At 52.0% G+C, this 27,316-nt stretch overlaps 14 protein-coding genes across 14 annotated transcripts; 7 read left to right on the plus strand and 7 right to left on the minus strand.

The window, feature by feature from the left end:
- Positions 1 to 748: 748 nt before the first annotated feature.
- On the minus strand, positions 749 to 2,428 carry POX_e07091 (Inositol-3-phosphate synthase; the record flags this gene model as incomplete). The annotated part of the gene is made up of 2 exons (XM_050115901.1): positions 749 to 1,649; positions 1,734 to 2,428. 2 exons carry the CDS (start codon positions 2,426 to 2,428, stop codon positions 749 to 751), a joined length of 1,596 nt encoding a protein of 531 aa, XP_049968361.1.
- A 1,103-nt stretch (positions 2,429 to 3,531) lies between these two features.
- On the minus strand, positions 3,532 to 3,954 carry POX_e07092 (uncharacterized protein; the record flags this gene model as incomplete). Its single annotated transcript, XM_050115902.1, has 1 exon — positions 3,532 to 3,954. One exon carries the CDS (start codon positions 3,952 to 3,954, stop codon positions 3,532 to 3,534), a length of 423 nt encoding a protein of 140 aa, XP_049968362.1.
- A 686-nt stretch (positions 3,955 to 4,640) lies between these two features.
- POX_e07093 (uncharacterized protein) lies at positions 4,641 to 4,820 on the minus strand (the record flags this gene model as incomplete). Its single annotated transcript, XM_050115903.1, has 1 exon — positions 4,641 to 4,820. One exon carries the CDS (start codon positions 4,818 to 4,820, stop codon positions 4,641 to 4,643), a length of 180 nt encoding a protein of 59 aa, XP_049968363.1.
- Positions 4,821 to 6,008: 1,188 nt separating this feature from the next.
- On the plus strand, positions 6,009 to 7,262 carry POX_e07094 (uncharacterized protein; the record flags this gene model as incomplete). Its single annotated transcript, XM_050115904.1, has 1 exon — positions 6,009 to 7,262. The coding sequence occupies one exon, from the start codon at positions 6,009 to 6,011 to the stop codon at positions 7,260 to 7,262; it is 1,254 nt and encodes a 417-aa protein (XP_049968364.1).
- Positions 7,263 to 7,451: 189 nt separating this feature from the next.
- POX_e07095 (Alcohol dehydrogenase 1) lies at positions 7,452 to 9,332 on the minus strand (the record flags this gene model as incomplete). The annotated part of the gene is made up of 9 exons (XM_050115905.1): positions 7,452 to 7,636; positions 7,821 to 8,077; positions 8,187 to 8,237; positions 8,338 to 8,431; positions 8,510 to 8,590; positions 8,672 to 8,693; positions 8,787 to 8,868; positions 8,950 to 9,001; positions 9,101 to 9,332. 9 exons carry the CDS (start codon positions 9,330 to 9,332, stop codon positions 7,452 to 7,454), a joined length of 1,056 nt encoding a protein of 351 aa, XP_049968365.1.
- Positions 9,333 to 9,958: 626 nt separating this feature from the next.
- Positions 9,959 to 10,851, minus strand: POX_e07096 (ADP-ribosylation factor-like protein 1; the record flags this gene model as incomplete). The annotated part of the gene is made up of 5 exons (XM_050115906.1): positions 9,959 to 9,985; positions 10,084 to 10,407; positions 10,478 to 10,561; positions 10,644 to 10,682; positions 10,777 to 10,851. The coding sequence occupies 5 exons, from the start codon at positions 10,849 to 10,851 to the stop codon at positions 9,959 to 9,961; spliced, it is 549 nt and encodes a 182-aa protein (XP_049968366.1).
- Positions 10,852 to 11,430: 579 nt separating this feature from the next.
- On the plus strand, positions 11,431 to 13,809 carry POX_e07097 (uncharacterized protein; the record flags this gene model as incomplete). Its single annotated transcript, XM_050115907.1, has 5 exons — positions 11,431 to 11,470; positions 11,547 to 11,625; positions 11,730 to 11,951; positions 12,002 to 12,146; positions 12,205 to 13,809. 5 exons carry the CDS (start codon positions 11,431 to 11,433, stop codon positions 13,807 to 13,809), a joined length of 2,091 nt encoding a protein of 696 aa, XP_049968367.1.
- Positions 13,810 to 14,540: 731 nt separating this feature from the next.
- POX_e07098 (uncharacterized protein) lies at positions 14,541 to 16,040 on the plus strand (the record flags this gene model as incomplete). The annotated part of the gene is made up of 2 exons (XM_050115908.1): positions 14,541 to 14,808; positions 14,875 to 16,040. The coding sequence occupies 2 exons, from the start codon at positions 14,541 to 14,543 to the stop codon at positions 16,038 to 16,040; spliced, it is 1,434 nt and encodes a 477-aa protein (XP_049968368.1).
- A 1,034-nt stretch (positions 16,041 to 17,074) lies between these two features.
- POX_e07099 (uncharacterized protein) lies at positions 17,075 to 17,516 on the minus strand (the record flags this gene model as incomplete). The annotated part of the gene is made up of 2 exons (XM_050115909.1): positions 17,075 to 17,297; positions 17,362 to 17,516. The coding sequence occupies 2 exons, from the start codon at positions 17,514 to 17,516 to the stop codon at positions 17,075 to 17,077; spliced, it is 378 nt and encodes a 125-aa protein (XP_049968369.1).
- Positions 17,517 to 18,370: 854 nt separating this feature from the next.
- Positions 18,371 to 19,984, plus strand: POX_e07100 (uncharacterized protein; the record flags this gene model as incomplete). The annotated part of the gene is made up of 2 exons (XM_050115910.1): positions 18,371 to 18,799; positions 18,893 to 19,984. 2 exons carry the CDS (start codon positions 18,371 to 18,373, stop codon positions 19,982 to 19,984), a joined length of 1,521 nt encoding a protein of 506 aa, XP_049968370.1.
- Positions 19,985 to 21,360: 1,376 nt separating this feature from the next.
- On the minus strand, positions 21,361 to 22,212 carry POX_e07101 (putative triosephosphate isomerase; the record flags this gene model as incomplete). Its single annotated transcript, XM_050115911.1, has 1 exon — positions 21,361 to 22,212. One exon carries the CDS (start codon positions 22,210 to 22,212, stop codon positions 21,361 to 21,363), a length of 852 nt encoding a protein of 283 aa, XP_049968371.1.
- A 971-nt stretch (positions 22,213 to 23,183) lies between these two features.
- On the plus strand, positions 23,184 to 23,672 carry POX_e07102 (putative ribose 5-phosphate isomerase; the record flags this gene model as incomplete). Its single annotated transcript, XM_050115912.1, has 1 exon — positions 23,184 to 23,672. One exon carries the CDS (start codon positions 23,184 to 23,186, stop codon positions 23,670 to 23,672), a length of 489 nt encoding a protein of 162 aa, XP_049968372.1.
- Positions 23,673 to 24,704: 1,032 nt separating this feature from the next.
- POX_e07103 (uncharacterized protein) lies at positions 24,705 to 25,848 on the plus strand (the record flags this gene model as incomplete). Its single annotated transcript, XM_050115913.1, has 3 exons — positions 24,705 to 24,787; positions 24,969 to 25,506; positions 25,615 to 25,848. The coding sequence occupies 3 exons, from the start codon at positions 24,705 to 24,707 to the stop codon at positions 25,846 to 25,848; spliced, it is 855 nt and encodes a 284-aa protein (XP_049968373.1).
- A 506-nt stretch (positions 25,849 to 26,354) lies between these two features.
- Positions 26,355 to 27,222, plus strand: POX_e07104 (uncharacterized protein; the record flags this gene model as incomplete). Its single annotated transcript, XM_050115914.1, has 2 exons — positions 26,355 to 26,924; positions 27,103 to 27,222. 2 exons carry the CDS (start codon positions 26,355 to 26,357, stop codon positions 27,220 to 27,222), a joined length of 690 nt encoding a protein of 229 aa, XP_049968374.1.
- Positions 27,223 to 27,316: the final 94 nt, after the last annotated feature.

Genomic DNA, 27,316 nt, shown 5'->3' on the forward strand with positions numbered 1-27,316 from the left:
ATAATCAAAGTATAAAGGAGATAAAAGGTCCTTCCATCTTGGAATCTGGAATAGTATGGAGAGAAAGCTATTTCCCTTCGATATAAACACAGACAGACCCAACATTCTCTTCCCCCCCCCCCCCCCCCTCTCTAGGCTTGGGAGTTGGGAGTTCGAATCCGCTGGAAAAAAAAAACAAATCCCTCCAGAACAAGCCGGACGGGTTGGAAACTTATAGAAGAGCGGTCATGTTTTCACGTGGATGCTTCCCCCCCCCCCCCCCCCCCCCCGGCGAAGTTGCAACCAAAAGGTCCTCAATTTCTAGTCCTGGCCACGTACTTGTAGGTACCTTGGTGGTTTTTGGATGGAGGGCGGGTTACCAGTAGATGCGACTCGACTGGTTATTTTCATCAGATGTACGTAGTACACATGTTCCAACCGCTCAAGGTCGGGTTATTCTTACAATCTGGATTTTTGCATGTTATATCCCATCAAAAATAGATCGCTTTTCCAGGATGCTTTCATGCCGGGATTGGCTTGATGGGATTGCTTCGGTGATCATGCACAGCTAGACGGCCAGGTACTGATGGGGGCAATCTACAGCAAAAAGGTACTACAAAGAGGGGGGGAGGGGCAAAGAAAAGAATAAAGATATCAAAATGAAGAATGCATTTTAAAGGAAGGTCGAAATAGTTGGTCTACATTCAATCAACAGTCGGTCCACAGTGGCCACACTGACCGGAGAAACGTCCATCTCCTCATCCCTCCCCTAGAACAGCTTGTGCTCCAGAGTCATCTCCGACTCAGGCTGGAGACCCACGCAGGCACGGAAGATGTTGATCAAAGCCGATCGCTGCTTGCCCAGAGCGTTGACCACGGGGGTACCGGGAGGCGTCAGAGGAGCCTTGAGCATGTAGCTGAGCACGCTCAACACGCTGTGGAAGCCCTTGTACTCGGCCGACTCCGAGTCCGCCTTCCAGCTGACACGAGTCATCATCTCGGCCAAGACGACCAGGTCAATGATCAGAGGGGAGGCCAGGAGCGAGTCCTCGCAGATGTTGAACAGGCTGATGGTCTGGTGGCCGCCCATGAAGATCTCGGCGTAGTACTCGTCCAGAGCGCGCTTGTTGTCACCCACGGCAGGCATGTACTTGATCACGACGGTGTGGTCGGGATGCTCATCCTTGGCGTACAGGAGGTGGTTGGCCGCGACCATGTCGTCCACCACGTTGGACTTGGAAATCTCCTTGGAACGGAACTGCTTCTGCGAGCTCAGGTTCTTGCCGTCGTTGTTGCCCAGGTGGTTGTAGCTGGCAATGGAGGTGAGCTTGATACCGGCGTTGATCAGGAAGTCCACCAGAGCGGACTTCATCTTGGTCTGACCCGACTTGAAGTCGTCACCGCCGATAAAGGCGCCCCGCTGCTCCGCCAACTGCAGCGCACCGGGAACAAAGGTGTTCTGGGGCGAGCCGTTGATGAAGGGAGCGTTCTCCAGAATACAGGCCACCGCAAAGACGGTGGACGGGGAGACCTCCTCGTGGCCACTCTTGATCGAGTTGATCAAGTTCTCGGCAGTGTCGTTGACGCCCGGCACCAGGTCCGCATAGCGTTCGGTGTTGGCCGTCCACATGACAATGACCTTGTCGAGACCGTTCTTGGCCTTGAAGTCCCTGCAAGAAAGAGTTAGACTCGCCGCTTCCCCGATTTACTTTTTCTGGACCACTGCGTCTCGTGTTGCGAAGGGAATTACTCACCGAATGTCCTTCTGGATGTGCTCCACGTGAGCCCAGGAGGCCTTGGTACCCTCAATGACGTTGTCGGCACGGTCCTCCTGGTTGGCGGCAATGAAGTCCGGGTAGTAGATACTGGGCAGGGGCTTCATCTCGGCCATTTCCTTGCGGACCATGGCCTTGAGGCTGGGTTCCAACACCTGAGCACGGTCCATCGAGGCCGCGAGATCGAGGCTGCTGATGTCCCAACCGCCCACGACGAGGTCGTTGGGGTGGACCATGGGAAGCAAGTCCCGGAAGGGAATGTTGATTTCCTCACCGGTCTGAGCGTCGGTGCCCAGCTTCACGGTCGAGCTCATGACAATAGAACCGTAGTAGTTGGCATTCTGCTTGCCCTCGCGGGTCTCCCAGGAGAGGCCGCGGCGATTGGCAATGATACCGGCGGTGACGGTGGAACCATTGTTACCACCCCAACCGACCAGCATCATACCCACCTTGCCGACCTTACGGTCGACCTTGAAGTGGTAGTCGATCGCCTTGGGAGTTGCCACCAACTTGTTGTCGGCGGTCCGGGTGATCTCAGTGGTCTGGTAGGCATAGCGACTCTTGATCTCATCGTCCGTGTAGACTACGTTGGGAGACTGGACGGTGAACAGAGGAGAGGCGTCTGGGCGAGCCGACCCGTTCAAGGGAGCATCCGAGTTTGCGTGAGGAGCCATTGCGTTTCACAAGGATTCGTGGGAGTGGCGTGGCGTGCAAAGAAGAAAAGTAGATTCAATCAAAGCTCAGGATGGATTTACTGCGAGAATAATGCGTAATCCGATGCCCCTCCACGCTTGGAAGTGCGTCGGCCGTTGAACGGGTGGTGCCGCCTGTTTGAAGACGTTAGCCGGAGATCCTTCTGAGCATTGTCAAGAGATACTGGGCAAGCACGAGCGGTCCCTGGAGCCCCAGGTGCCATGGCGGATCTGGTCCAGCCACACACGCCCAAAATAAGAGGGTAAGGCGAGGCAGGTGGTTCCCCTGTTGCATGCATCTCGAAGAGGGAGGGGGAGGATATAACTTACGAGTTCAGCTGTGTGGCGAAAATTTTGACGGCTGTATGTGATCACTGTCTCGAGGAGAAGTGATCGAACCTACTGACAAGGCTTATACGAACCGAAAAAATTGACTGGGGAGAGTGGTGATTCGAGTAGGGGAAACGAAACGGTGGTGAGGATGGAAAGTATGGTGGGGGGGGCAGGAACCAGCTTAAATAACCGCCAGTCTGGTCAGCTCCCCCTTCGCTGCCCGCTTTCCCGCACGAGACTCCAATTGAGAGCTCCTCCGCCTTGGGGACCTCCGGACTTTTGATTGCGGTGCATCTGGTGGGAAAAGATTCTGCTGGTCTGCGCATCCCCAGTTCCGCTCCGGAACTGAGTTCCCCCCCCCCTTTTTTTTATTTGTTTTTATTTTATGGTGGGTTGGAAATTTTTCTTATCATCTCCACTCCGTTTTTGTCAGACTGGGCTTGCCATTGAGTCGAGGTGGATTGGATGGGATATAGGATAGGTCCTTGGGCCACCGGATAGATGACGACCTTGCACATCTCTCGCGGGTCATATTAGGATTCTAACATGTGCATGTCCGGATGTCGCATGGTCTGCCCGCAGTCAAGAGCGCTTGGGGCGGTTTGCGGTGAGGGTGAAGGTTACTGTCAGCAAGCGACGACAAGCTACGTGGATATGCCGGTCAAAATGGGGAGAGTGCAATGGCTACAGTCTTGCGCTGGAGAATGTGGCTCCCTTGGATGAGTTGAAGGGACTGCCTGTGCCTGGTCTTCCTAGATTGCATGCGGACGATTTGTATCGGGTCCCGGGGCATAAGTGGAACCGGTGAAAGGGTGCTCCCCCACCAGGTCGAGATGACCTGCACATTCACGGTAGCAGGCGCTCACTGCTGCAGTAGAGTCAATATTCCATAGCCATCCCCTGTCCCCGAGGTCATTGATGGGTTCTTCTCGTGTCTCAATGCGATTCTCGAAGCCGGTGTCGTCTGGACTCGATCCTGACTGACAATACAACAACGGCATGCAGCTGGAGACCTCCGAATGGGATGTCACTGGGCGTGATTCTATGCCATGACTTGTCCAATTGTCCAGTTGCCCACGCTCCAGTGTACGCATCCACACTCGATCTTCATCCGAGCCAGCGGTACACCCGACGCGGGCATGTGGCATATGTGCAATGTACATGACCACATGCATAGCGAGTATGGAGTTCATTCCCAAATGGTCAAGTTGCTTCCCGCTCTCTGCTGAGGCTCCACTATCGCAAGACCGAGCTAGAACTCTTTCGGTCTTGTCATCGCTTGCTCTCTTCTTCGTTCGGTTGTCAGTGGTCTCTCGGAGCGACCCTGGGACGCCTCTCGCTTCTCTGGCCACGGTACACTGGGGCAGAGAAGGTTGTGACCTGGAACCCCCCCCTTTTTTTTTCCCTCGTTTTTCGAAGTCAAGTCGTACGGTAATTCTCAGCCTAGTCGGGTAAATTGTATGGCGCAATTCGGCTATCCGAGGTCCTTGGGGCACGTTGCTCCCAACACAACGCAGGAGGGATGAAAAATAAACTTGAAAAGATAAAACCAGGTTCACCATCAATTTTGCTGTGATGGGAGTGAGCGAGGCACCTCGTTTCTACATTTCCTCAGGGACTAGCAGGAATGAAGGATCACCCAGTGCTCCCTTTCTCACGAGCACCGCTGTCCTGCAACGTGCGTCGTATACTGATGGACATTGCGGCGCAGAACATCTGCCCACTGGGCCATGCCCAGCTTGGGTAATTGTGTGGTCCGCCTATCGTCACTCCCCATCGGAACGCCTCGGACGCGAACCAGCGGATGATCCGTGCTTTGCATCCGGCGGGGGCCACCGTCGGAGACGGGCAATCAGATCCTCTACTGCATGTCCTGAACCAGTCCTGGTGGAAGGCCAGAGTTGGGACCGGTCGCGATTCGTGACAACTCAGCCATGTCCACGGGCATGGCACCGCCCAGGGGCACGATAGCCACGTTACTGGGCATTTCATTCGTTCCCAGAGGAGGTTTGTTCCGTGGCGTCAGAATGGCGGTCTGCATGTCCGGTCCAGTCTTGACTTTAGGATGACCGTATCTCGGCTGCTGTCGATCAGGTGCCTCCTGCCCTCCAAATTGGATATGGACGATGGTCAACGAAAAGTGGTGAAAGATGGAACCATACTGTAGTCAAGCCAGACCGCGACAGTCACCGCATCTTGGAGGATAGTGATTGGTTTTCAACGTTGCAAATGACCTCCATTTCATCGAGACCAAGAAAGCTGCTACGGCATTCGATCAAATGTATGACCTCTGCTTCTCTTCGTGATGAGAGATGTACAGGGACTGCCCGAGAAGCGAATACAAACTTGAGGCCTTTCCACGAAGAATCGCGTTCATCAGCGTAAGGCGGAGCCAATCCCTTCGCATAAGCAGATCAGAAGCCATCATACTATCACGGCGATGTCCTGAGGAGCACATCGTGCCTTCTAGGTGTATCTCACTAAGGTACTCACACCCGACATTGATCCAGACTCATCGGCGCATGGAGGTCACAGTCATGTCCACGTCCAACATGGTTTGCTGAAACCATCACATACAACTCTTAAGACAGAGTCGCGCAGACCGAGACTCGATCAGGCTGATTAATCGAAGCAATCTCCTTCTGGGCCTCATACATTCTCAAGGGTGTGAAATAAGCTCTTCTCCCTCGACTGCGGCTCGACCAAGTCACTCTTGCATGGTCCACAATTCCTGTCGGTCGATACAGGTATGAGGGCAGGGAAAGTGTGATTGCCAGACATGATGCTCCTGTCGTCCACGAAACCACTTGTATCGTATATGAACGACTAGGCGTCTCCGACGGACTCAGCAGGTCAATATCTGGTGCGCCTGGGGCTACGGCCGGTATGCAGGTACTCCCAAATATCCACCATGACTTCCTTGCCGTGAAATTCAAACAAAATGGTGGAAAAGGTTGTTCAGGAGATAGAGATTGGCCTCATCAGTATGAGAATCAAGTGCGAAGGGCCAGACCAGAGCACAGCAATCCACGTGCCTCACTGTCACAAACCCGCGCGTCACGGGCTCTGGACTTTAACGATAGCAAACATTAACCAGCACGATCTTCGATTGAGTGCTTCTCAATTTGTTCTCTCCATTCTTCCAACCACATCCAACGACAGCCGCTACGCAACGATTAGTGGTTGTCATTTTCTACTTTTTTTTGATCTTGATCAAGTACGCGCAGCCATGTTGAGTGCCTTGATTCGCCCGTCTTTTCTCCGTCGAGGGTATGGGGTGTTTACTCCCTTTGGCCTGGGACTAGTCATTGGCCTGTTGATCCCCAAACTCATTCGAAGTGCCAACCGACTCGTCCGTGGTCCTTTCTCCCCCGTCAAACTCACTGTTGAAAACGTTATCAGTGACAACGATCCGGTGGAAAGCTTGGTGGGTGAGCTCTCAGCCACCGATCTGTCAAGCAAAGACTTGTCAGCCCCAGGTGACAATTCTGAAGTCCATGACGCGAAGATCACAACTATTGAACCCCAGGGTCCCAGCTTTGATATCAAAACAGCTAAGCCCCAGCCCGAGAGCAACCGCGTCTCTTCTGCCCAGGATATCAAACCAGTCACCCAGACCAAGATGACACCCTCAAACAAGAAAGTTCAAATGGATGAGGCCAAGAAGACAACTGCACAAGTTGCGTCCTCAGTGCAGAAAGTCGAATCGCCAGAAGCTCTACCCAAAGTGACTGCAAACCCGCCAGACGTGCCTCCTTGCGCAGTAGATGGCTGCAACAAGCCAGGCACTCTTCTCTGTGGAAGCTGCGATGAGCCCAAGACTCGATACTGCGGCTCGGCATGCCAAAAGCAGCACTGGACCATCCACAAGCGTGACTGCGTGGGAGCTCAAAAACACAACTGCTTCATCATCCGCGCCGCCTCTCCCCCTGGAAGTACGAGCCTCGCCGATCGAATCGAAGGCTTCTGTCTACAGTCATACGGTACCGAGTGGGGCGAAATAGAAGAGTTGAAGCGCAAACTGGACTGGCCTGCCGTCAAGGAAGCGGGAAAGTTCTACCCTCATCAAGAGAGTGTCGACGATTGGTACTTTTACATGTACGCTTCTACCGCTAGTGGGCTGCCCGTCAACGATATCGCGACACGATGCTCGCACAATCATAGGGTGATTCGTGGTGATGTTGCGGTTGTTCGATCTGGTCCGGCGGATTATGTCAACTACGAGGCGCTTTTTAGCAAGACGGAGCTAGTGAAGACGATCAATTATTACAGAACCGCTGACCCCGAGCATGTCTTTGCCGCACGAGAGTCAAGTCGTTTCTTCAGGCGCTTCCGTTTTCTGGGGGAATCGCGTTGGTCACTCCGTACCCTGTTTATTGAAGCTTCAAGTAGGGGACACGCTTTGTCGCTGAAGGGGGGGAAGAAGAGAGAGGGAGGTGGCAATCACTTCAGCCAGGAGACAGGAAGAGATATCAACTGTTAGAATAGCAGGATAGCAGGAAACTGAAAGAATTACACACTGAAAGAGTATTTAAATATGACAACGAAGCCAGTCCCTCACAAGCACTGTACAGCTAAGTATTTTCCGTGCCTCCGAGTTTAGTTTGAACAGACAATTATGATGACCAGAGTACATGCACAACTATAGCCCACATTGATTTCTCAGATTGACCTATTCGGGAATCCTCAAGACCACACGCCCTTCAATTTCCGAATTCTCCAGACGCTTCAAAACGTCCACAATCTCGACCAGATCGTACACCTCCACTCGCGCCTGAATATCGCCCGCCACCGCCAGTTCCATTAATTCATCCATTTCCGCTTTGCTTCCGGCGGAATTCCCCACAATCGTGAGACCTGTCAGTAGGGCAAAAGTCAGGATTCAAGCGCACAACCATATGATCATCCCTGCCATCACCGTGCCACCTCGTAATTGCATCTATAGCGGGAGATATGGCATCATTTTCTTTCCTTTCCTTCCCTTGCCCCCCCCCCCCCTTCTTCGCTCAATCAATGCACTATCTTATCGGATCAAACATACCTTTCACAATCATATCAAAAGGCGTAGCAGGCAACCTGAACGGGGTATTTGGAATCCCCACACAGACGAGCGTACCCAGACGACGCAGCATTTGCATACTTTGCTCATACGCTTTTTCACCATTAGCCGTGCAGATCACGGCGTGAGCACCTAGATCGCGAGTGGCTGCTTTGACGGCCTCGACAATATCGACTTGGGTAAAATCGAAGAATTCGGCGGCGCCGAGCTCAAGACAGAGCTTTCGTTTATTTTCTCCTCTGTGTGGTGTGAGTGTTTGTTGAAGTGGCACCGGTTGATCCCGTTTTGTCTTTCTTTTTTGATGTTTCTGTTATATTTCAAGGGGATATTCAGCAGACACTGACTGACCTGTCGATGGCGAGGACCTTGAGTCCCTTTTTTGCTGCAATTTGAACACCCCTTGAAACAGGGAGAAAAAAGGTAAGTTTGTCAAATCAAAAAGAGAAGAAAAGGCGTTGCGGCGCGGAGCAGCAGAATAGTATATCGAATCGCAGCTTACATGTGTCCCAAGCCTCCTCCTGCTCCGAGAATGACGATTGAGTCGCCTGGGCGTGTTTTGGTTTTCTTGATCGAGGAATACATGGCAATACCGGCTAGATGAAAAAAAAAAAGTGAAAAATGAGTACAGATATCAGGTGGCAATTACCTAAAAGTCCAGTAGAAGATCGTACCGCATAGCAAAGGAGCCGCTGTGTCAGGAGCCAATTCCGGCGGAATCTTTGTAGCATGAATTGCTGGACTGACGAGGTATTCTGAAGAGAGCCATGTTTGGTTCAGCAAGTGCACATCGACAAGACAAAATATCAATTTCAGAAGTGTATGAGATAACTTACGCTGAAAAGTCCCGGGAACATTCTTCGAGAAAGAAATATCAGCATGGATAGGGAAGAATAACGAAGGTGGCCAGTAAAATATGGAAATGAAAGAAGCGTATGCCCAAGAACCTACCGCTCCGGCATTCTTCTGGTAAGGACAAGATGTGTGGTTGATCTCACAGATCTCGCATTTGAGACAGGAGCTATAGAGCCATCTGAAATTTATTCAAAGTCAATACCAGAGCCTTGTGGTGTCATTAGGTGGGGGAGGACTAGAAATATGGAAATAAATTCACCTGATGCCCACCCGATGTCCCAACCATTCTTTCTCGTCCAAATTAGAGCCGACTAAAGATAGTTCAGATCAATTAGAGTTGCCAGCAGCACTGGAAAGCTCCGTGAATATGCATTGAGATGAAATCTTCTCCTCTCTGTATATTCACTTACCCGATACAATCTTCCCCACCCCCTCATGACCCGCAACATCAGTCAACATGGGAGTGTCCCCACGAATGCTGTGAACATCACTGTGACACACCCCCGAGTACTCCAATTTGACCAGAACTTCACCATCACCCGGCTTCGGCACCGGATGCGTCTTACTGATGTGGACCGTCAGAGATCCATCCGGTCCCGAAGGCGGGATGGCTGCTGCAATTTGAGTAGATGGGATGACCATGATGTATACGGGGAGAAAGTGTTTCAAAGATCTGGAACGGTCTCTGTCGGCCTCAATGTCTGAGCTTCCTGAGCTGCATGAGCGGAAGAGTCAATGCGCAAGGATGCAAGAAGATAGAAGCAGGTGTAGTCAGGACGAGGAAAATGAACAACAGTCCGTCATGCAGCACCTGGTCTTTTTAGATGCGGTCGAATGCGGGGGTGACATGACGCTTATCTTTGAGAAGACAAGATAACCGAAAATTGGCCCCAATTTGGAGAAAGCCCCGTATCCTTCAAGTCATGTTCGAGTCTTTTCCGAGCTTCTGTCTACCCGAAAAGGCACTCGGCCTGCGTATATTGAAATCACACAGAAAGACATCTCCAGGGTCCTTGAGAATGTTGCCCTCCGGCTCTTGTATTAACCAATTATCCTGTTCATCATCTCCTATCCACAACTCAAAAAATAACAATATAAGACAAGGTCTCTGTCCGTCCGATGCAGAGACGAATGGAAAAAGGAATATGGCTCCTCAGAATGCAGCAAAACAGCTCCGACAGCACGAGCAAAATAAGCAAAATGAAGGGTAATCATGTGTCGAATCGAAAATCAAGGGAAACCTGAAAAGCAGATGATTAAAGCATGATTTACGCGTTCTCGGCCTCGATAGTTTGCTGTGAAAAGACAAGGGGGTCAGCATACGCAAGAATGAAAAAAAAGACGCAGAATGGCAGAGTCGTTCAGATCTTGTAAGAGTACCAGGTGTACATACCACAAGCCAGTCCATGCCTTCATTGATTCCCTTGCCATCAATGGCGGAACAGGCTACAATACTCCAGTTTCGATCCCGAAGTTCACCCAGCTTCAACGCCTCGGATATCTCACCAGCGCCCTTGGCTCCTGGCTGGTCTTGCTTGTTGGCAAACACCAGCAGCGCTGCATCTCGAAGCTCTTCTTCGTTCAGCATAGCTGCGAGCTCATCGGCCGCAGTCCCCAGTCGTTCTATGTCCGTCGAGTCGATAACAAAGATAACGGCAGCTGTGTTCGCGTAGTAGCACCGCCAATAAGGGCGAATCGATGTTTGGCCACCGAGATCCTAAAAATAGAAAAAAATATGAACACGGTCTGATGAGAAGGGCATGGATTGCGGATGCAAAGACACTTACCCAGACATTCAGATTCAAATTCTTGTATGTGACCGACTCGACGTTGAATCCGATTGTCGGAATCGTTGTCACGACTTCCCCGATCTACAGGGCCACTGGTCAGAATCCTGGTGCTTGCCCAAAAATAATCGATCGCCTGTCTTAGAAGGAGACCTGCGCATCCTACCTTGAGCCTGTAAAGAAGCGTTGTCTTTCCGGCATTGTCCTATATCCACCAAACGGCCGTCAGCTTTCCGATCATGCACATCATAGTCGCCCCAAGGTCGGCCGACCCATTGACATGGACACTGGATGCGTACAAGACCAAGGATCAGAATTCGAATTTCCTTTTTCGCCCAGACAAGGGACCAAAGGCGTGACAACGAGCCACCCATTTTTCTTGAGATTCGAGGCTTTCTTTCAAAGTTGCGTTTATCGCAAGGTGCGGGTATCTGGCGACCAGAACGGGGACTTGGTATAGCTTTCGACCGGGGGGGGGGCAAGAGCCACGATTTTGTTGGCAAGAGGACCAAGTGCTGCAACAGGGCGTCGAGGAATCACACTGAAGTTACTTTGCGACGAGACCAAGAGCTGGATCAGAGAGTCAAGCTGAGATAGAGGTGTTGCGAAGGTGGCGATCGACCTGCCCGTGGGCAATCTGCCTGTGCGCTCGGGCGGTCAATCGGAGATACGGTTGACTGGCGCCACTATTCATGGATAGACCTCGCGCTTCCCGGCTAGGACATGAACCTCCTCCTTCAAGCACCTTTCACAGCCCTAATCTGTCCAATTACCACGGACATTCCGACCTTTTTTTTTCCTCGGTTTTCCCGCTGGAGCTTCAACCATATTCACCAAATTGGAGCAGAATCCGCATCAAATCAAACGCATTGCGCTCCCTGCGTGGAATCGAAAGCTCAACTGGAACTGACCGCGGCACAGTCAGACGGCCATCGAGGGCATATTTTTTCAAAATGGTGGGCAAAAAATCGGGCAAGGCGCTTCGTGATGAAGGTAGGCATTTTTCTTTTGCGCCGTCTCAGCATGATGCTTTTCAGCGCATAGAATATTCTAACCAGCGACGTTCTAGGCCTTGAACGAACTGACAACAACATGGATCTGTCGAGCTGGCCGCAGGTCGCTGCGATCAACCAGAAAAACTATTACACGTGAGTCGTTGCGCATTTCTTTCTCGTTATCCAAGAGATTACTCCATCGGTTGGTTTGGCCATTGGACACCAGTGCTGATTGCTTTGTCCTTTTCCTTTTCTAGCGATTACCTCAAGCGAGACGATCAATATCTTGCATTCCGCCTTGCCAACGAGGAGGCGGATCAAGATGACCAAAAGCGCCAAGGGGATCGTGATCGCGCCCGTGCAATGGACAAGTCAAACACAGAAGACGCCGACGCAGAGGCAGAGGTCTGGCTGATGCCGACGGGGGACGCAACATGGAAGACGAAGACGATACACCAACTGAAGCCGCGGGCTCGAAAGTCATTGTGATACATGTGGGCAGTCAGAATTTGCGCATTGGACTCTCGAGTGACGCTTTGCCAAAGACCATGCCAATGGTGATCGCGAGAAAGTCTCAAACCAATGAAAGTGATGAGCGTGAAGAGCCGAAGCCGAAACGATTGAAGCGAGACGATGGAACCGATGAAGACCCAGAGAGAGTTTTTGGTGAAGAGGTATGCTCCCTCCTCGTTTCCGTTGGATAATTCCGAACTTTTCTCACCGGGATGATAGTGGTCCTCTCAATACACCAAAATGTCGGCAGAACTGAAAGCTCGCATGAAGGCCAACAAGCGACGGATGCTGCCAAACCCCAAGGAGGGCGTCATCAACTTCAATCGCAAACAGTCTCCTGAAGCCATCTCAGAACATAACGATCCGGAGCGAATCGAATGGACAGAGTTGGGGACTCCTGCACCGGAATACATAATTGGTCAACCTGCTTTGAGAATTCCCGATGCTTCAAAACCCCGCTACAAGCTCAGCTGGCCCATTCAATATGGATGGTGTAATGAGCGTGATTACAAGAGCAAGCGAATGCTGTTCCTTGATATCTCTCTCATCCTAGAAGAGGCTATCAAGATACAATTGGGACTCACCAGCAAGAAAGACTGGGCGCAGTATTCCTGCGTGTTTGTCATTCCCGACTTGTATGAGAAGTCATATGTCACCCAGGTGCTGGAGATGCTGATGCGCGAATTCTCATTCGCTCGGGTCTGCTTCATTCAGGAAAGTTTGGCTGCGACATTCGGGGCTGGCTTCACCTCTGCTTGCGTGGTCGACATTGGCGCCCAAAAAACATCAATTTGCTGTGTCGAGGAAGGGATGTGCATTGAAAATTCGAGAGTGAATCTGAAGATGGGTGGAAACGACGTGACAGAGACCTTTATCAAGATGATGCTGCACGATTACTTTCCGTACTACGACATCAATCTTTGGCGTCGGTACGATTTTCTTCTGGCTGAGGAGCTAAAGAAGAATATCTGCACTCTTGATGAAGCCAAGGTATCTCCTCAGGCATATGATCTCCACCTTCGAGTCTCGGGTCAGGATACCCAAAAACACAATTTCAAGGTCTTCGACGAGGGTCACTTGGCCCCAATGGGCTTCTTTGAGCCCACAATTTTCGACAATTCCCACAAGCTCGTTGGGCGACGGCAATTGATCGAAAAGTCTGTCGACATTTACGACGGTCAGCCCAATGACCCGACTTCAGCAGCCCAATCGGAAATTATGACAGCTCTTGCACCTCCCCTTTCTGCCAATGGAAAAGTGAATGGTGAGTCTGATGTCCAAGCTGCTGCTGCTGCTCCTCGCCCGGTTTTGGGTCGAATCCAGGAGCAAGACGCCACTCCTCGATCCTCAGTTGCTGGCTCCCCTGTGCCGGAAACCGCAGGCACTCCTCAGGCTACCGGGAACACTGCGCCTGCATCTGCGCCAACGACTCAACCCGCTCGTCAGCCTGTTGAATACCGAGACGACATCCTTCCGGTCTTCCCTCTCGACAATGCCATCTTGACTTCAATTGCCCATGCCGCTCGCTCAGATGAGAAGAAGATGCGTGATTTCATCGGCGGTATCATGATAGTTGGAGGCGGAAGCCTCACCAACGAGCTACATGCCTTCCTGGAGGCACGATTGAAAGCCCTTCGCCCTGGTTTCCTAAAGGAGATCATGATCGGTGTCCCACCTCGTGACCTGGATGCTCAAGTGGTTGTCTGGAAGGGTGCTAGCATTTTCGGAAAACTGAATAGCACAAATGACAGCTGGATCGGGCAGCTGGAGTATGATCGACTGGGGCATCGCCTCATGGCATACAAGTGCATGTGGGCTTATTGATCTTTGGGGGGGGCATGGTATGTATGTGTATTTGGATCCATTTCATGTTCTTGGCGGACCTTGTGGGATTTGGTGTTCTGGTGCAAGTATGGGTAAAGCGCATTGTCAATCTGTTTCATCCATTGGGATCTCTGTTGGTTACCGGAGCTTGGGGGATGACGTATCTCCAGTTAATACATGAGATTTTGGTTTCCAATAACGACTTCATCGAGCATATTCTTGAGCCTTTTGTGTACGCATCTCACAGACTCTAAAAAATTTCTCCGCGTCTTTTTGTTTGAAATTTTGATTAAACGCTGTCTCGATGGCTTTCTCTCCATTGAGTAGGTAGACACTCAGCTAATGGTGCTATTCAACGCGTCGGGGAATTAAAAGGCGGTCGAATACGGCAAAATCAGAGCTCGGACAACAACTCGGTCCATCAACGCTTCTCGGGCGGAGTGCCTCGCAGCGGTATAGGAACTTCCAAACCAGGTGTCCGTGGTGAACTTTTTCCTCAATACATTACAGCCTCGATCGATCCACCGTGGTCCCCCTGTTCTCTCCAGCGCGCAGTCATCTCATTGCTGTGGCGATTCCTCTTGACTGATTTCTTCCAGCTTCTGTGAGTCCACTGCAATGAAACTTCGCGCAAGACTGCACGCTGACAGGCTTTCTGAAGGCTTCCTTTCACCCAATCGTGCACTTTCTGTTTAGGATCCAGAGCTCCTATTGAACACCAATTTCTCGTGATGTCTTCCAAGTCTCGGGAGGACAAGTCCTCCAGCGGCTTTCACCAGGATTATATTGCGTCCCTCCGCTATCGCAATGATCTTCCACCTCCGCACATGCCCCCGAAGCTTCTGGACATTCCCCATGAAGGTCTCAATCGCTTCATTACTCCGGAATTTGCCTCGAATCTTGCGCGACGAGAGGAGCCCAACATCGATGTCGACGCTGAGGGTGGCATGCCGATTGATTTGGTTGGTCTGCCAGGTCTGCATTTGGGAGATGAGAAGGGTGAGTCCTCGTACTGATGAACGTGGTGAGTTGACTGCCATCAATAAATCACTAATCTCGCAAAAGCTATCATGGCTCCTGAGCATCCCCAACCAATGGATCCGGCCGACCTCCCGCTTTTGATGACGCTGGACCAACTTCGCAACCCAGCGCCCAGGAACACGAACGTCAGCTTCCTGCGCCGTACACAGCACATTTCCGTTGATCGTACCGCCGGAGCGAGTAGTGCGCCTGCGAAGGGACTCAACCGACCCGTCAAGAAGGGCAAGGTCTCTGTGGAAGACCCCAGACATATCAAGAAGTTCATCATGAAAGGGTTTGATCTTGCCTATCCTCATACCAAGCACACTGGTGAAGACTCAGAAAGTCAGGTCAGGGGTCTCCCAGCAACAAAGGCGGAAGCGGAGGCTTGGGCGCGTCCAGTTCATCCGGACAACCCGAAACTGAAACCAGTCGGTTTCTTTCCGCTCATGCCCGACCTGTCTGGATTTCCTGATCCAGGTGGTTTTGTTCAATTCAAGTTCGACAAAGCCCCTGTGTCAGCAGTGGGAGGCAAGCGTGACAAGCGCATGGACGTGGCATTGCTTCACCCATCCGCGCCAGAGGAACGCATTTGCCAGGAGCATGCGTCAAAGCAAGCTCTTCATAAGGCGAATCCCGAGATTTACCCTGACCCGGGTCCAGTTCCCTTTGACTACGACCTGCATTTGCCCGAAAAGATGGAATCTGTCAAGAAGGTCTTTGCGAGCATGGATCTGAATAACCCTGATAGGGATAATGAAGATCTCTACACCCATACGAGCGCGGAGGGCACAAAGTATCACCGTTTCGACCGTGAACGTACTTTCGCCACCAGTGCTCAACTTTTAAATACCGACCCCAAACTGAGAGATATTGCACTCACTCTTCACAAGCCCCGAGAAGGCGACACCAAACAACAGGCCGCATACTATTATCCCATCATCAGCAAGGTGCGTCTAAAGCCGGAGCGTGCTCGTACGATTGCCCAAGCAGGTCTTGCCCCTACCGCAACCCAAATGCCGGAAGACAAGATCGATCAATTGCATATCACCGTTCGTGACCCCGACGAGGCCGAGATCTACAAGCGGTCCCTGCACCGTGCGAACGTGGACCCCAAGTTCGCGCAAACCATGCCACCGCCTCCGACTCAGGAAGCTGCTGTGGATGATGAGGATGCTGAAGGTGATGACACGAGGATGAGCGACGAGTAAAAAAAGAAGAGATGCGGACACCTCTGACTAATATGTTTGAGGTCGAGGTTTTGTTTTGAGTGCGATAGGGTCTTCAGGGGTTCCTTGGAGCTCGGCGTCTGGCGATACAATAAGACGGGCTTTTGTTTCTGTATAGATATGAACAGCGCTTGTTTGTGGAGTGTAATGAGTCGTACCAATGCTTCCAGATCAAGTCCAAAGACTTGTATTTACTATCCGTCGTCGGTAGTGGTAGATCTGGTGTAAGGTGGCTAGGGGCCTAAAGATACCTACTGCCCAGGTGAGACTCGATATCCAGTGAAAGTTGGAATCAGCCTCCCGGGGGAGGTGAGTCTGTTTGACTCCCATCCGTTTGCCCAAGAAGTCTATCTGCAAGGCCCGTTCTAGCTCCGTTATCCTAGGCAAATGATGAATATGTTTTGAGACGCGGACGAGAGATGATATGGCTTAGATAGGAGCTTCCAACCTTTCGCAGTGACCTGCACCGGATAATCCTAGATGACCCGGTCCGGGTCATCATGATTCAGCAATTTTTCTTCTGTGTAGATCATTCTATGCTGTATGCAGTCTTGTAGGCGAAAAGTGGAATTTGTAGTCGAGCTTGATGCGACTGCGAAAAGACATGCATGTTGTGGAGCCATTATGGGGTACATAGTGTGAGAGGGCTTGCACACTCCCGTGCACATGGATAATGGTGTTTGGCAACTCTACCTATATACCTACATTTGGCATGGATGTTTTCTTACATTTTTGATTTACTTCCCAGTCACCTGCATGAGTTGATGCTATGAATCTTCATGGAACTTCGTTGCTATCATGATAGACGAGGTAGATCAAGCGAGGAGTCAGTTATCTAAAAATCAGAAAGTATAATGAGGATACACTTAGTTTTCCGGGAGATAGCGAAACTACCGATGGTGAGTGTTGTCTGTACATGTAGGCCCTCAACCTACAAGCGTGGCTGACTGACTCAGCCCGCAGATGAACTTTATCCATTCTCATATACTGCAAGAGGGTGCGCGCCTCCTTCAAAATCAGACAGTGTTGCTATTGGCAAGCCTCCGGACTGCCATCCTCCGCTTGGCCAATTTCTTAAGACCATATATTGCGCAGGTGCCAAAGACAAAGTGCACGAGGACCATGGTATTAAACATCCAAAACCAACGCTGACCACATTTCTCCCACATGTTCTCTCCAGCTCCGAAATAACATCTCGCTCCATCGATATCCAGGAGTAGTAGCACAACGACGTAGATCCTAAATCGAGTTGGCGCCAATTAGAGAATTGTCGCATAGATAGGCAGAGAAAAGGGGTTTCTACTTGAACGTATATTTGGCGCACGGGATTAAAAAGTATCTGACTGCCGGACTGTCGGCAAAAAGCTCTTGGACTTGGGGGTTCTGAGCAGTGAGATCATCGTCGTGGATCTGTACATCAGAGGGTGGTTCGGGCTTTCCGATGAGCTCGTCTTTCATTTCGTTGAGAGGGTTTATACCACGTCCATTCACTGACAAAGCCTAGAAGATACCGAACAAGTGGCGCCCGGGTACGATGGTAAAACGAGATGGGCAGGGTCAACGATTCTTGATTGCAGGCATGTGGTGTCTTGGTTATATTGGGGATCGGGCGTCAGGTGGCGGAAACTAGCCCAGTTAGGAATAGACCGGCGCGAGCCATCCATCCGAGAGTCTGCCCTACAATAAGGATTTGGGTCGAGAGACTCTCAATCAAAAAGACTTTATGAGCCACAAGGTAGAGCACAAAGTTATCCCATCAAATAGTATCTCGGATGGACATGGGGCCGCATTCTATAGCAGCTGTCGCAAACAACCCGTTTGGGTAATTTGTGGATGCTTTCGTCCCACGGGTGGCTGGCACGTGACATATCAATTGGGGAGGGATCCGCAATACCACTTTTCTGAGAGACCGCCGATATCTGCCGGGTCTATTTATTCACCGCCTATATGATCAACCAGTCCGATCGAACCGTCACGGGATCCTAGAGCTACATGATATCGGTAAATGTAAGAATTTGCGGTGAAAATCTCTTGAGTACTAGTGAAGAAGATGTCTGTTGATTGTTTGCAAAAAGTCTGAACCCGAGCGTTGAAGGACGTCACACTTGTGGGCAGCAAAACAAGTACTGTAGAATCGACGAATGTAGACTGATCCACGGCGCGATACGCTCTTCCGGCTATCGGCCTCTGCAACTTTTGGTTCGCAGGAACTCTTTTTCTCGACTGACCTCCGAGCCAGTTTTCCGCCGGCTTATCTCCGCCTCAGACCATCAATTGAGCGCATAGAGGTTTTCCTGGACTCCATGTCCTCGATGTCTGCTTCCATCGCTTGGCGCGCTGGTCTCCGCGCCCGCGTGCCTCCTTCACGACCATCCTCGCTGTTCCCGAGACGCTATCCCGGCGCGGCACGATATGCCTCAGAATCGGCACCTGTGCAACAAGCGGCCGCGGAGACCGTGAAGCAGTCGGCCAAGGAAGTTCCTAAGAAAGCGGCTCGCGGCTCGCGCAAAATTCTGTACGGTACCACCCTGGCGGTCACACTCCTTGTTGGCTATGTCTACGGCACAGACACACGGGCGAGCATCCATCGTTACCTCGTTGTCCCCCTCATCCGTCAGCTCTTCCCGGACGCAGAAGACGCCCATCACGTCGGTGTGGATAGCCTGAAATTTCTTTATCAGTATGGCCTTCACCCTCGCGAGCGAGGTAATCCGGACAACGACGGTGCTTTGACAACCGAGGTAGGATCCATCTTCCGGGCCAGCTAGGTGTCACGAGTCTGGTTGGATTGGTGGCATCCAGCTAATGCTGATGAATTGCGAATGATCCCGCAGGTCTTTGGATATACGCTTGCCAACCCCATTGGCATCTCCGCCGGTCTTGACAAGCATGCTGATATCCCCGATGCGCTGCTCGATCTCGGCCCAGCCATTGTCGAAGTTGGCGGCACCACTCCCTTGCCGCAGGACGGCAACCCCAAGCCTCGCGTTTTCCGCGTGCCCTCTCAGAATGCGATGATCAACCGTTATGGCCTCAATTCCAAGGGTGCAGACCACATGGCCGCCGTGCTCAAGCAGCGGGTTCGTGACTTTGCCTACGCTGCCGGTTTGGGTGAGCACGAGCTCGCGGAGCAGCGCGTGCTCGACGGTGAAGCCAACGTGCCTCCCGGTAGTCTTGTCCCGGGTAAACTGCTGGCCGTGCAAGTCGCCAAGAACAAGCTCACGCCCGATGGTGACATCGACGCTATCACGCGCGACTATGTCTACTGTGTGGATCGGGTCGCCCGCTACGCCGACATTGTTGTTGTGAATGTCTCCAGTCCCAACACTCCCGGTCTGCGGGACCTGCAGGCGGCGGGACCTCTCACCAAGATTCTGACTGGGGTCGTGAGTGCTGCGAAGAACGTCGAGCGCAAGACGAAGCCCTACGTGATGGTCAAGGTCAGCCCAGACGAGGATTCCGAGGAGCAGATGTCGGGCATTTGTGAAGCCGTGTGGAAATCTGGCGTGGACGGCGTCATTGTTGGAAACACGACCAACCGCCGGCCCGCTGCTCTCCCAGAGGGATATACCCTGTCTTCGAAAGAGCAACAGACCATGAAGGAGACCGGTGGCTATTCTGGTCCTCAGCTGTTTGGCCGTCTGGTCTCGCTCGTTGGCCGTTACCGCCATATGTTGGATCAAGGTCCCCCCTCTGGCGAAGTGACCTCCACGGGGCCTGATGGGGAGGAGGTGGCTGTGCACCCGGCAAGCCAGCCTCGCAAGGTGCTCTTTGCCTCTGGTGGTATTACCACCGGACAGCAGGCGCGCCAGGTATTGGACGCGGGTGCTTCCGTGGCTATGATGTATACCGGCATCGTCTACGGAGGCGTGGGAACCGTGACGCGCGTGAAGCAGGAGCTGCGCGAGGAAATGCAAAAGAAATAGATTTCCTGCAGGGGCGCGGCTGATTGCTGATTCGAGTTGTGGAAAACCACCACACAAAAGCAAAATCTTTTCTTCTCGGGGTTGAGGAATCACTTTGGATATGAAGAGAGTATGTAAATACAGCAAGTGAGAAGTTGGTACCTATTATCCTATCAAATGCAGACTTTATAGACTTACCCACCATCTTGAACCACCGGGTCCAGACTGGATCAAACTATGGAACCAGGTTCAATTAGTATCTTGAGGGGTACACATCTCACAAAATTGAATGTCAGGACACCACCTCCAGCTGACACGACCGTTCACCTTTCACAGGCTGCCAGCCCAAAACTAGACCTACCCCTACCTGTAAGCTACAGAACCCGCCAGATCGGAGAAGCCTATAGGTAGACAGCTGAAGGACGGAGAGCGTCTCAACCCGCCTCGGACAGGCAGTAGGTATCCATCCTTCGTGTATACTTGTATGTACATACTTGCCGAATCGCCATCTTCCAATGATTTGAACCAAATCTACAAACCTAGCTCAACTCTCCAAAACTCAAGCCCATTTACAGTGGAATAATCCCGGTAGACAGAAGACTCGACAATCATCCTTGCTCCACAGGATCAGCAAATAAATCTCGGAGTTACAGCGAGTTCACGTTTGATTACCGTGCTTGGTGTACTGGACCCGTCATGTTCGGCATGTGCGGACGCACATCTCGAACAAGTCAATCCGGAGTCGAAGGTGGGGGTGGGGCCGCATGAGCTTTCTAGTGGGGGCGTGACGGTCCGCCGGGATACCCATCAGGGATATTCCGAGCATGTCGTGTTTGGGGGGTTGTTCCAAAACACAGAGGGCGGGGGAGGTGTATGGAGGTGTATTCTACATTGATGATGACCTTGCTTTCTGTTTTTGTTTGCCCCTTCATAGGGACGGATGTCATGATGAGATGGAAGTATGTATGGGTTGTGGATGGGTGGGAGGATAGCCGGAATAGGAGGGCATGGATGGGGGGGTGCAGATCCAAGTAAAGCTCGAGCGTGGGTAATTGTGGATTTGAGAGATATGTTGGTGGGTCTTATTTTCAATATTTATATGATTCTTTTTTTTTCGCTTGATGAATGATATTCGCTTTTCCATGGTTAGAATTGCCCCGTTCATTCAGATCGTGGTCTCGCCGCGAGAATGGTGAGATGGAGACTATGAGATTGCGTCCACTACTTGTTTATTACCTAACATTCATCGGGGTTTTCGTATCTATAGAAGCATTTTTTGTGGCGCGTAGAAGTCGAAAGGCAGATGGGATGGCGAAAATTGGGGTATATATGGAATAAAAGCAACAGTCAACAACATCGTCCCTCAGATTGACCTAGCATCCGTCGCTCAGCCCTTGTCAAGTCAGACCCAAGGACTCTTCCACCTCATGCACGACCTTGCGCACTCCTCCCACTTCATGCGCAAATCGACCGAGAAACATCCCATCAACAGCTTTCCCGAGTCCCCCAGCGCCCCAGAGCCCCGGCCCAGCGCTCCCACCGTACAGCACCCGCACGGCACCCGGTCGCGTGCCAATGACTCCCCGAATCCCTTCCACGACGGCAGCAACGTGGTCCACCCCCGCGGGCTGGGGCTTCCCAATGGCCCACACGGGCTCATACGCAAAGATCACAGGCGCCTCGCGAGGAATCGCAGCCAGCACCGCGCGCACGAGAACCGCGCATTCGGAGACTGCGTGTCCGACCGCCTCCGAGGCCACCGCTCCCGGCGCGGTGACTTCGCCCACGCAGACGAGAGGTACCATGCTCTGCGCACAAGTCGCGGCCGCCTTGCGGGCAGTCTGCTCGTCCGTCTCTCCAAAGATCGCGCGGCGTTCGGCGTGGCCCAGTTCCACGATGGAGCACCCGAGTGACTTGATCGCGGCGGGGGAGACCTCTCCGGTGAATGCGCCGTAGTCCTCCCACATGCAATCTTGAGCGCCGAACAAGAACGGCGGTGGTGACACGGAGACGCCTGACTCTGCGAGCTGGGTCTCGTATGCCTTGAGGATCTCCGCGCAGGGCCACAGGGTGAGAAAGTCGGGGATGAGGGCAAGGAGGAGCTGGTCTCGATGGCGCGGGTGCACAATCTCGTTGGCGGGGTCGAGGATGCTGCGGAGGTAACTGAGCGTGCGTTCGGGAGAGAAGTACATTTTGAGTGAGATGAGAAGGAGTTTGTCGGGAAGGGTAGGGTAGTTGATGGTCGCCATGATGATGGCTAGTATCAATGGTCCAGTTGAAATGACGGAAACCAGTGGGGGATGAATGATCGATAAAATGGCTCTGTGAGTGATCAAGTCCGGCCGGTGAAAGCACCAGGGAACAGAGATGACGCTGGCTGAGAATGAGAAGAGGAACAAGTGCAGTGCCCGGTCGGTGGAATGGAATTGAATGGAATTTAATGATAAGAATGCTCAATCAAAGACTGAAATTCTATGAGAAACGGGATTACAGGGTCTAATGGTGAATGATTGGGAGTGGGGAATCAGACTCGCAAGAAAGCCGAGTTCTCGGCTTGCCTTGACTGGCCCTATCCACCTCGCACTCCACTCTGGGGGAACCAAGCGGACGGTACAATACCTCCTTTATACTTGGAGTCCAGCTTCAACAACTGACTGGGACTCCTGCTGTCTCCCACCAGTAGTACCTAGTTCCTACAGCGCATCAAGCATGGTCGTATATACAGATCTCGCAGTTATCATCTATCGTCACCGAAAGGACCATGAGAGTTTCATCTCTTGACAGGTTGGTGGTCGAATGTCCCGGAGTGGAGAGCGGAGGCGCGGACCAGGGACCGATCCTGGATGAATTCGAGTATACCAGCCGCCCAGAACAATCGGCAAGACTGTAGACCGGAATAGGATGGTGGTCACTGGGTACATTGCTACTACATCCTTCTACAGTATTAGTAGTTCCGGGTCGGTACTACCTGGTATGTACATGTACTCACCTCAGTCGAGAAAATTGTATAAGAGGGCCTCGAGAGTCGGTTCGCATTCGTCGTCTGACTTGACAATTTTCTTTCCATCATCCGGTCTGACCGTGCTATTGTCTCTCATCTTTTCCTCGGTCTCATATCTCGCCGACTTGACTCTTCTGTCTTCTATAAGCACTTTGATCATATTACCTTCTCCCCCAAAAAAAGAAAGAAAGAACAATCACGATCCTCCCTCTCTTGACCATGCCTTCCGATCTTCCCCCTTTGCGTCTCGTGATGGCCTGCGACGAGGCGGGTGTACCCTACAAGGATGCGATCAAGGCTGTCTTGGAGAAGAGCCCCCTCGTCGAGTCCATCACCGACGTGGGTGTCAACTCCACCTCGGATAAAACCGCCTACCCTCACCCTGCCGTCCAAGGCGCCACGATGATCAGAGAGGGCAAGGCGGATCGTGGTCTCTTCATCTGCGGCACTGGTTTGGGAGTCGCCATTGCAGCCAACAAAGTGCCGGGGATTCGTGCCGTGACGGCTCACGATCCGTTCTCGGTCGAGCGTTCCATCCTCAGCAACGATGCCCAAGTTCTGTGCATGGGCCAGCGCGTGATCGGAGTCGAACTGGCCAAGAAGCTGGCGGTGGACTGGCTCAACTACCGATTCGATCCCCAAAGTGCCTCCGCGGCCAAGGTGCAGGCCATCACCGACTATGAGAAGCAGTTCTCCGGGACTGCCTAAACGGAGTTGTTCCGATTCTGATCCACGGTGGGGGGCGTCGCACTCCGATCCATCGTGGGGTAAAAAGCGGAGCCACCGGCGCGCTTCTGCTGGTCGCCGGGTCTTAACGTGACAGAGTCACCTGACGGGTCAGCAATGCCAGGGTCTGGGCCGATGGCCGTCTGGGCGGTCGACGATTCTGGTGCTTGTCCCTTGTTCTTTGTTCATCATCCTCTTCTTCTTTGGTTCTCGCTCTTCTTGTGTTTCATCTGGAGTTCTTTCTGCTGCATATCTTGTCATCTGGGAAAGGATCGGGTGACCCAAGGGCCAGATAAAAACTGAGCTCCTTCAAATGCTCCAAATCTCTGCCCAGTCCGCCCATCGCATACTACGATACCAACGAATCACCATGGAGGTCACACATGTTGAATTCCCGTGACCGGAGGCCTGATCATGTTGCTACCATCTGAGCCATTCAGCGTGTTACTATCCATCATCCTCATATCAAAAGCATTTCCATCCAGATACCTTTTTCCATTCCCTCTCTCTGGGTGATGCCACTCTAAACATCTTGACGCTGCACGCTGATATAACATGGCCCAGCGGGTGCCAGAGACCCCCCGGCCGGCAGTGGGACCGAGGCATGCTGAGTCATCGTTCTTTGAGAATCGATAACTTTCCATTTCGGGAATATCGGAGGCCCACGATCATGGCTCTTTTTCCGCGGTCCATTGATAGAAAATGGCTCACATGAGATCTGAGGAACTTATTGCATATGCTGGTATCTGTTGAATTGGGTGTCAACGCTTCACTGCACATAGCACCCCCCACCCCCCCCCCCCCCCCCCCCCCCCTCCTGCTTCGCGCCCGTCCCTGTTCTTAATTGCTTTTCCCACCTAACACCTGGACGGTGGGTCCCGCATTTGTTCTCTATAATTCCATTATTCAAAACTCGCTCCGATCAACCTCCACGTCTTGACTTCGGTTGTCAAAACGCCGCAGTCTAAATTTGCCCCCCCTCCCCCCAGCACAACTTGTCGATACCAAGTCAACATGGCACAATCACTCAAGAAAAAGGGAAATGATTTCTTTGTCAAGGGCGACTACGTGAGTGCCGAGGACTACTACACACAGGCGTAAGAACAACTTTTTCCTATTGCAATCCTCTTGTTGCGACGCAGGTTGAACCAACCGAACTGCACATGACAGGAAACTCCTTTAAAAGCCCGCAGCTCGTGGTTGGGTTCAATGCCAAATCTGCAATGAGAAAAGAAAAGGAAAAAAGAGTGTGTATGCTGATATCCTCTTCTCCGATAGAATCGCCGAAGATTCACATGATCCAACCTTCTTTACGAACCGCGCCGTGACCCGCATCAAACTCGAGAAATGGAAGGATGTTGAGCACGACGCACGGGCTGCCGTCAATCTCTATGTGGATAAGGATCCTGGCGCCCTTAAGAGCATGGGATATCTGGCTGAGGCCTTGATCGCTCTTGGTCGTCCCCAGGAAGCACACGATGTCGCCCAGTCTGCGTATCGCTTGAGTCTGGATACCAAGCATGCGCAAGCGGAGAAGCTCTCTGGCTTGGTGCTGCGCTCAAAGAAGGCCCTCTGGGAGGCTCGTGAAACGACGCGGCTGCACGAGATGGACGAGACCTTGAAGAGTGTCGAGGACCTGATCAATGCTGATCTGGCACGTACAGAAGAGGATCTCGCACAGCACTTGGAGAAGCACGAGATTGGCGAGGTGGGATACCGGGAAGATATCCATGCACAGCGGGCGCTGGCGCAGAAGAAGATTGAGCATGTTCGTGAGGCGTTCCGCATCTCGTCCAAGGGAGAAATTCAGGAGCGGGTATGTGTCGACACTCTTCCTTTTTTTTGTTTTTTCTTTTGTCGTCTCATGGGGAGGGGCAACATGTCTTGCCAAACGAGATCTGAAATTGGCTAACTGGCGATGCAGGTGGTACCTGACTACTTGATTGACGGTATCACCTTCGAGATCATGCATGATCCCGTCATGACACCTTCAGGAACAAGCTTTGACCGGGCCGGGATCGTTAAGTACATCGAGAAGTCCGGGGTTGATCCGCTTACTCGTGAGCCCATGACTGTGAAAGACCTGCGCCCCAACTATGCACTCAAGGCGGCCTGCGAGGAATTCTTGAGTAAGAATGGCTGGGCAGTGGACTGGTAGACTGCATACTTGCCACCGCGGCCTTCTCTTCTCTCCCTTGTCTCCTTTCTTTTCTTTTCTTTTCTTTTCTTGCTTTTTCTACCCTTTCCCATTTTCTTTTTATTCTTTCCTTCTTAGGATCTTCACTTTAATCTGTTTCTCTGATCGATCAGCTGCATGGTAGTTTTTGAGCGTTGATTTTTACTTTCTTCAGCTTTGTTGGAATCTCTTGTCCATGTCCTGCACTCATGGGCTGCATCCGTGGGCGTTGGCTATCTAAATATTGATGCAACGGGAATCTCTTGAACACTTTCCAACCTTGTGACCTACGCTGGGTGTTCTAAAATTCCACTCGTCGAGATTTGACTCTTGTGCATCTCAATCTGTACCCAGTACACTCTATGTTTCACAATACATTCTCGGTAATACCAATTCAATTCAAGCCCGGCGGAGCTGCCAGAGTCTCAACAACATGTCGATACTGCACTCAGGAGTATGTTGCTACGAGTCAGGTACCGCCCGGAGCCATGACGACACCCGAAGCTCGTGACCCGCGCGAGGTTCAATCCCGCCGATCAACTGGCGGATCGCCCAGTCAGCAACCCCACCAATCCCGCCGCAACCCCTCCTCAACAATAATAATCCCCGATATTGGGATTCCTTCCGATCAACACTACTCACCTTCTACCCTTTCTTCTGCTCAACCGATCCCTTTGGGCCCTCAATCCCTCCGCTCGAGATCCAAAACATACACCTCCACATACACACACAACATGTCTGACATCTCCGGTTTCATCTCCGCCCTCGAGGCCGCCCAGAGCAAGTCCAAGTTCACTCCCGAGGTTCAGTCCGCTGCCGAGGGTATCGATGTCGCTGCTCTCAAGGCCGCCTATGAGGCTGCGTTGGCCATGGGCGAGACCGAGACCGTCTCCGACGGTGCCCAGAAGACTGCTCTGGAGCAGGGCTTCGAGTTCGCCACCAAGGTCGTGATGATGCTCCAGACTGCCCCTGGCCCCTTTGAGAAGAAGGACCTCTATGTCAACTTCAAGATTGCCAAGGGTGAGGTTCTGGAGAAGCCTGGCATGTTCGATATGGTGGTACGTATACAGAAACTCCTTGAAAATATTCAATTTGGCCAGGGGGGAAACCTCCCCGAGCAAATTGAAGCTTTTTTTTGTCCCCACACACCCCCCTTCTTCCTTTTGGTTTTGTTAATTTCGAGAATTTTTTTTGGCTCAAACCAAGCTTGTGCTAACGTGTGGGGTATGGGTATAGAAGAAGCAGCTCTACAACGCCTGGGAGCAGGTCAAGCACTACTCCCCTCAGAAGGCCCAGGCTCTCTACATCAAGCACGTCAACGAGTTCATCGGCAAGTACGGCACTCGCGATGAGTAAACGGCCCGTTGCCGAACAATCCTCGACTATGCATATCAAGGCCAACTCGGGACTTTTTCTATCCCTTTGATTGACCTTTATCCGATGACACACG

The sequence above is a fragment of the Penicillium oxalicum genome, chromosome V, assembly GCF_001723175.1.
Source record: "Penicillium oxalicum strain HP7-1 chromosome V, whole genome shotgun sequence".
In the NCBI taxonomy this organism is placed as follows: domain Eukaryota; kingdom Fungi; phylum Ascomycota; class Eurotiomycetes; order Eurotiales; family Aspergillaceae; genus Penicillium; species Penicillium oxalicum.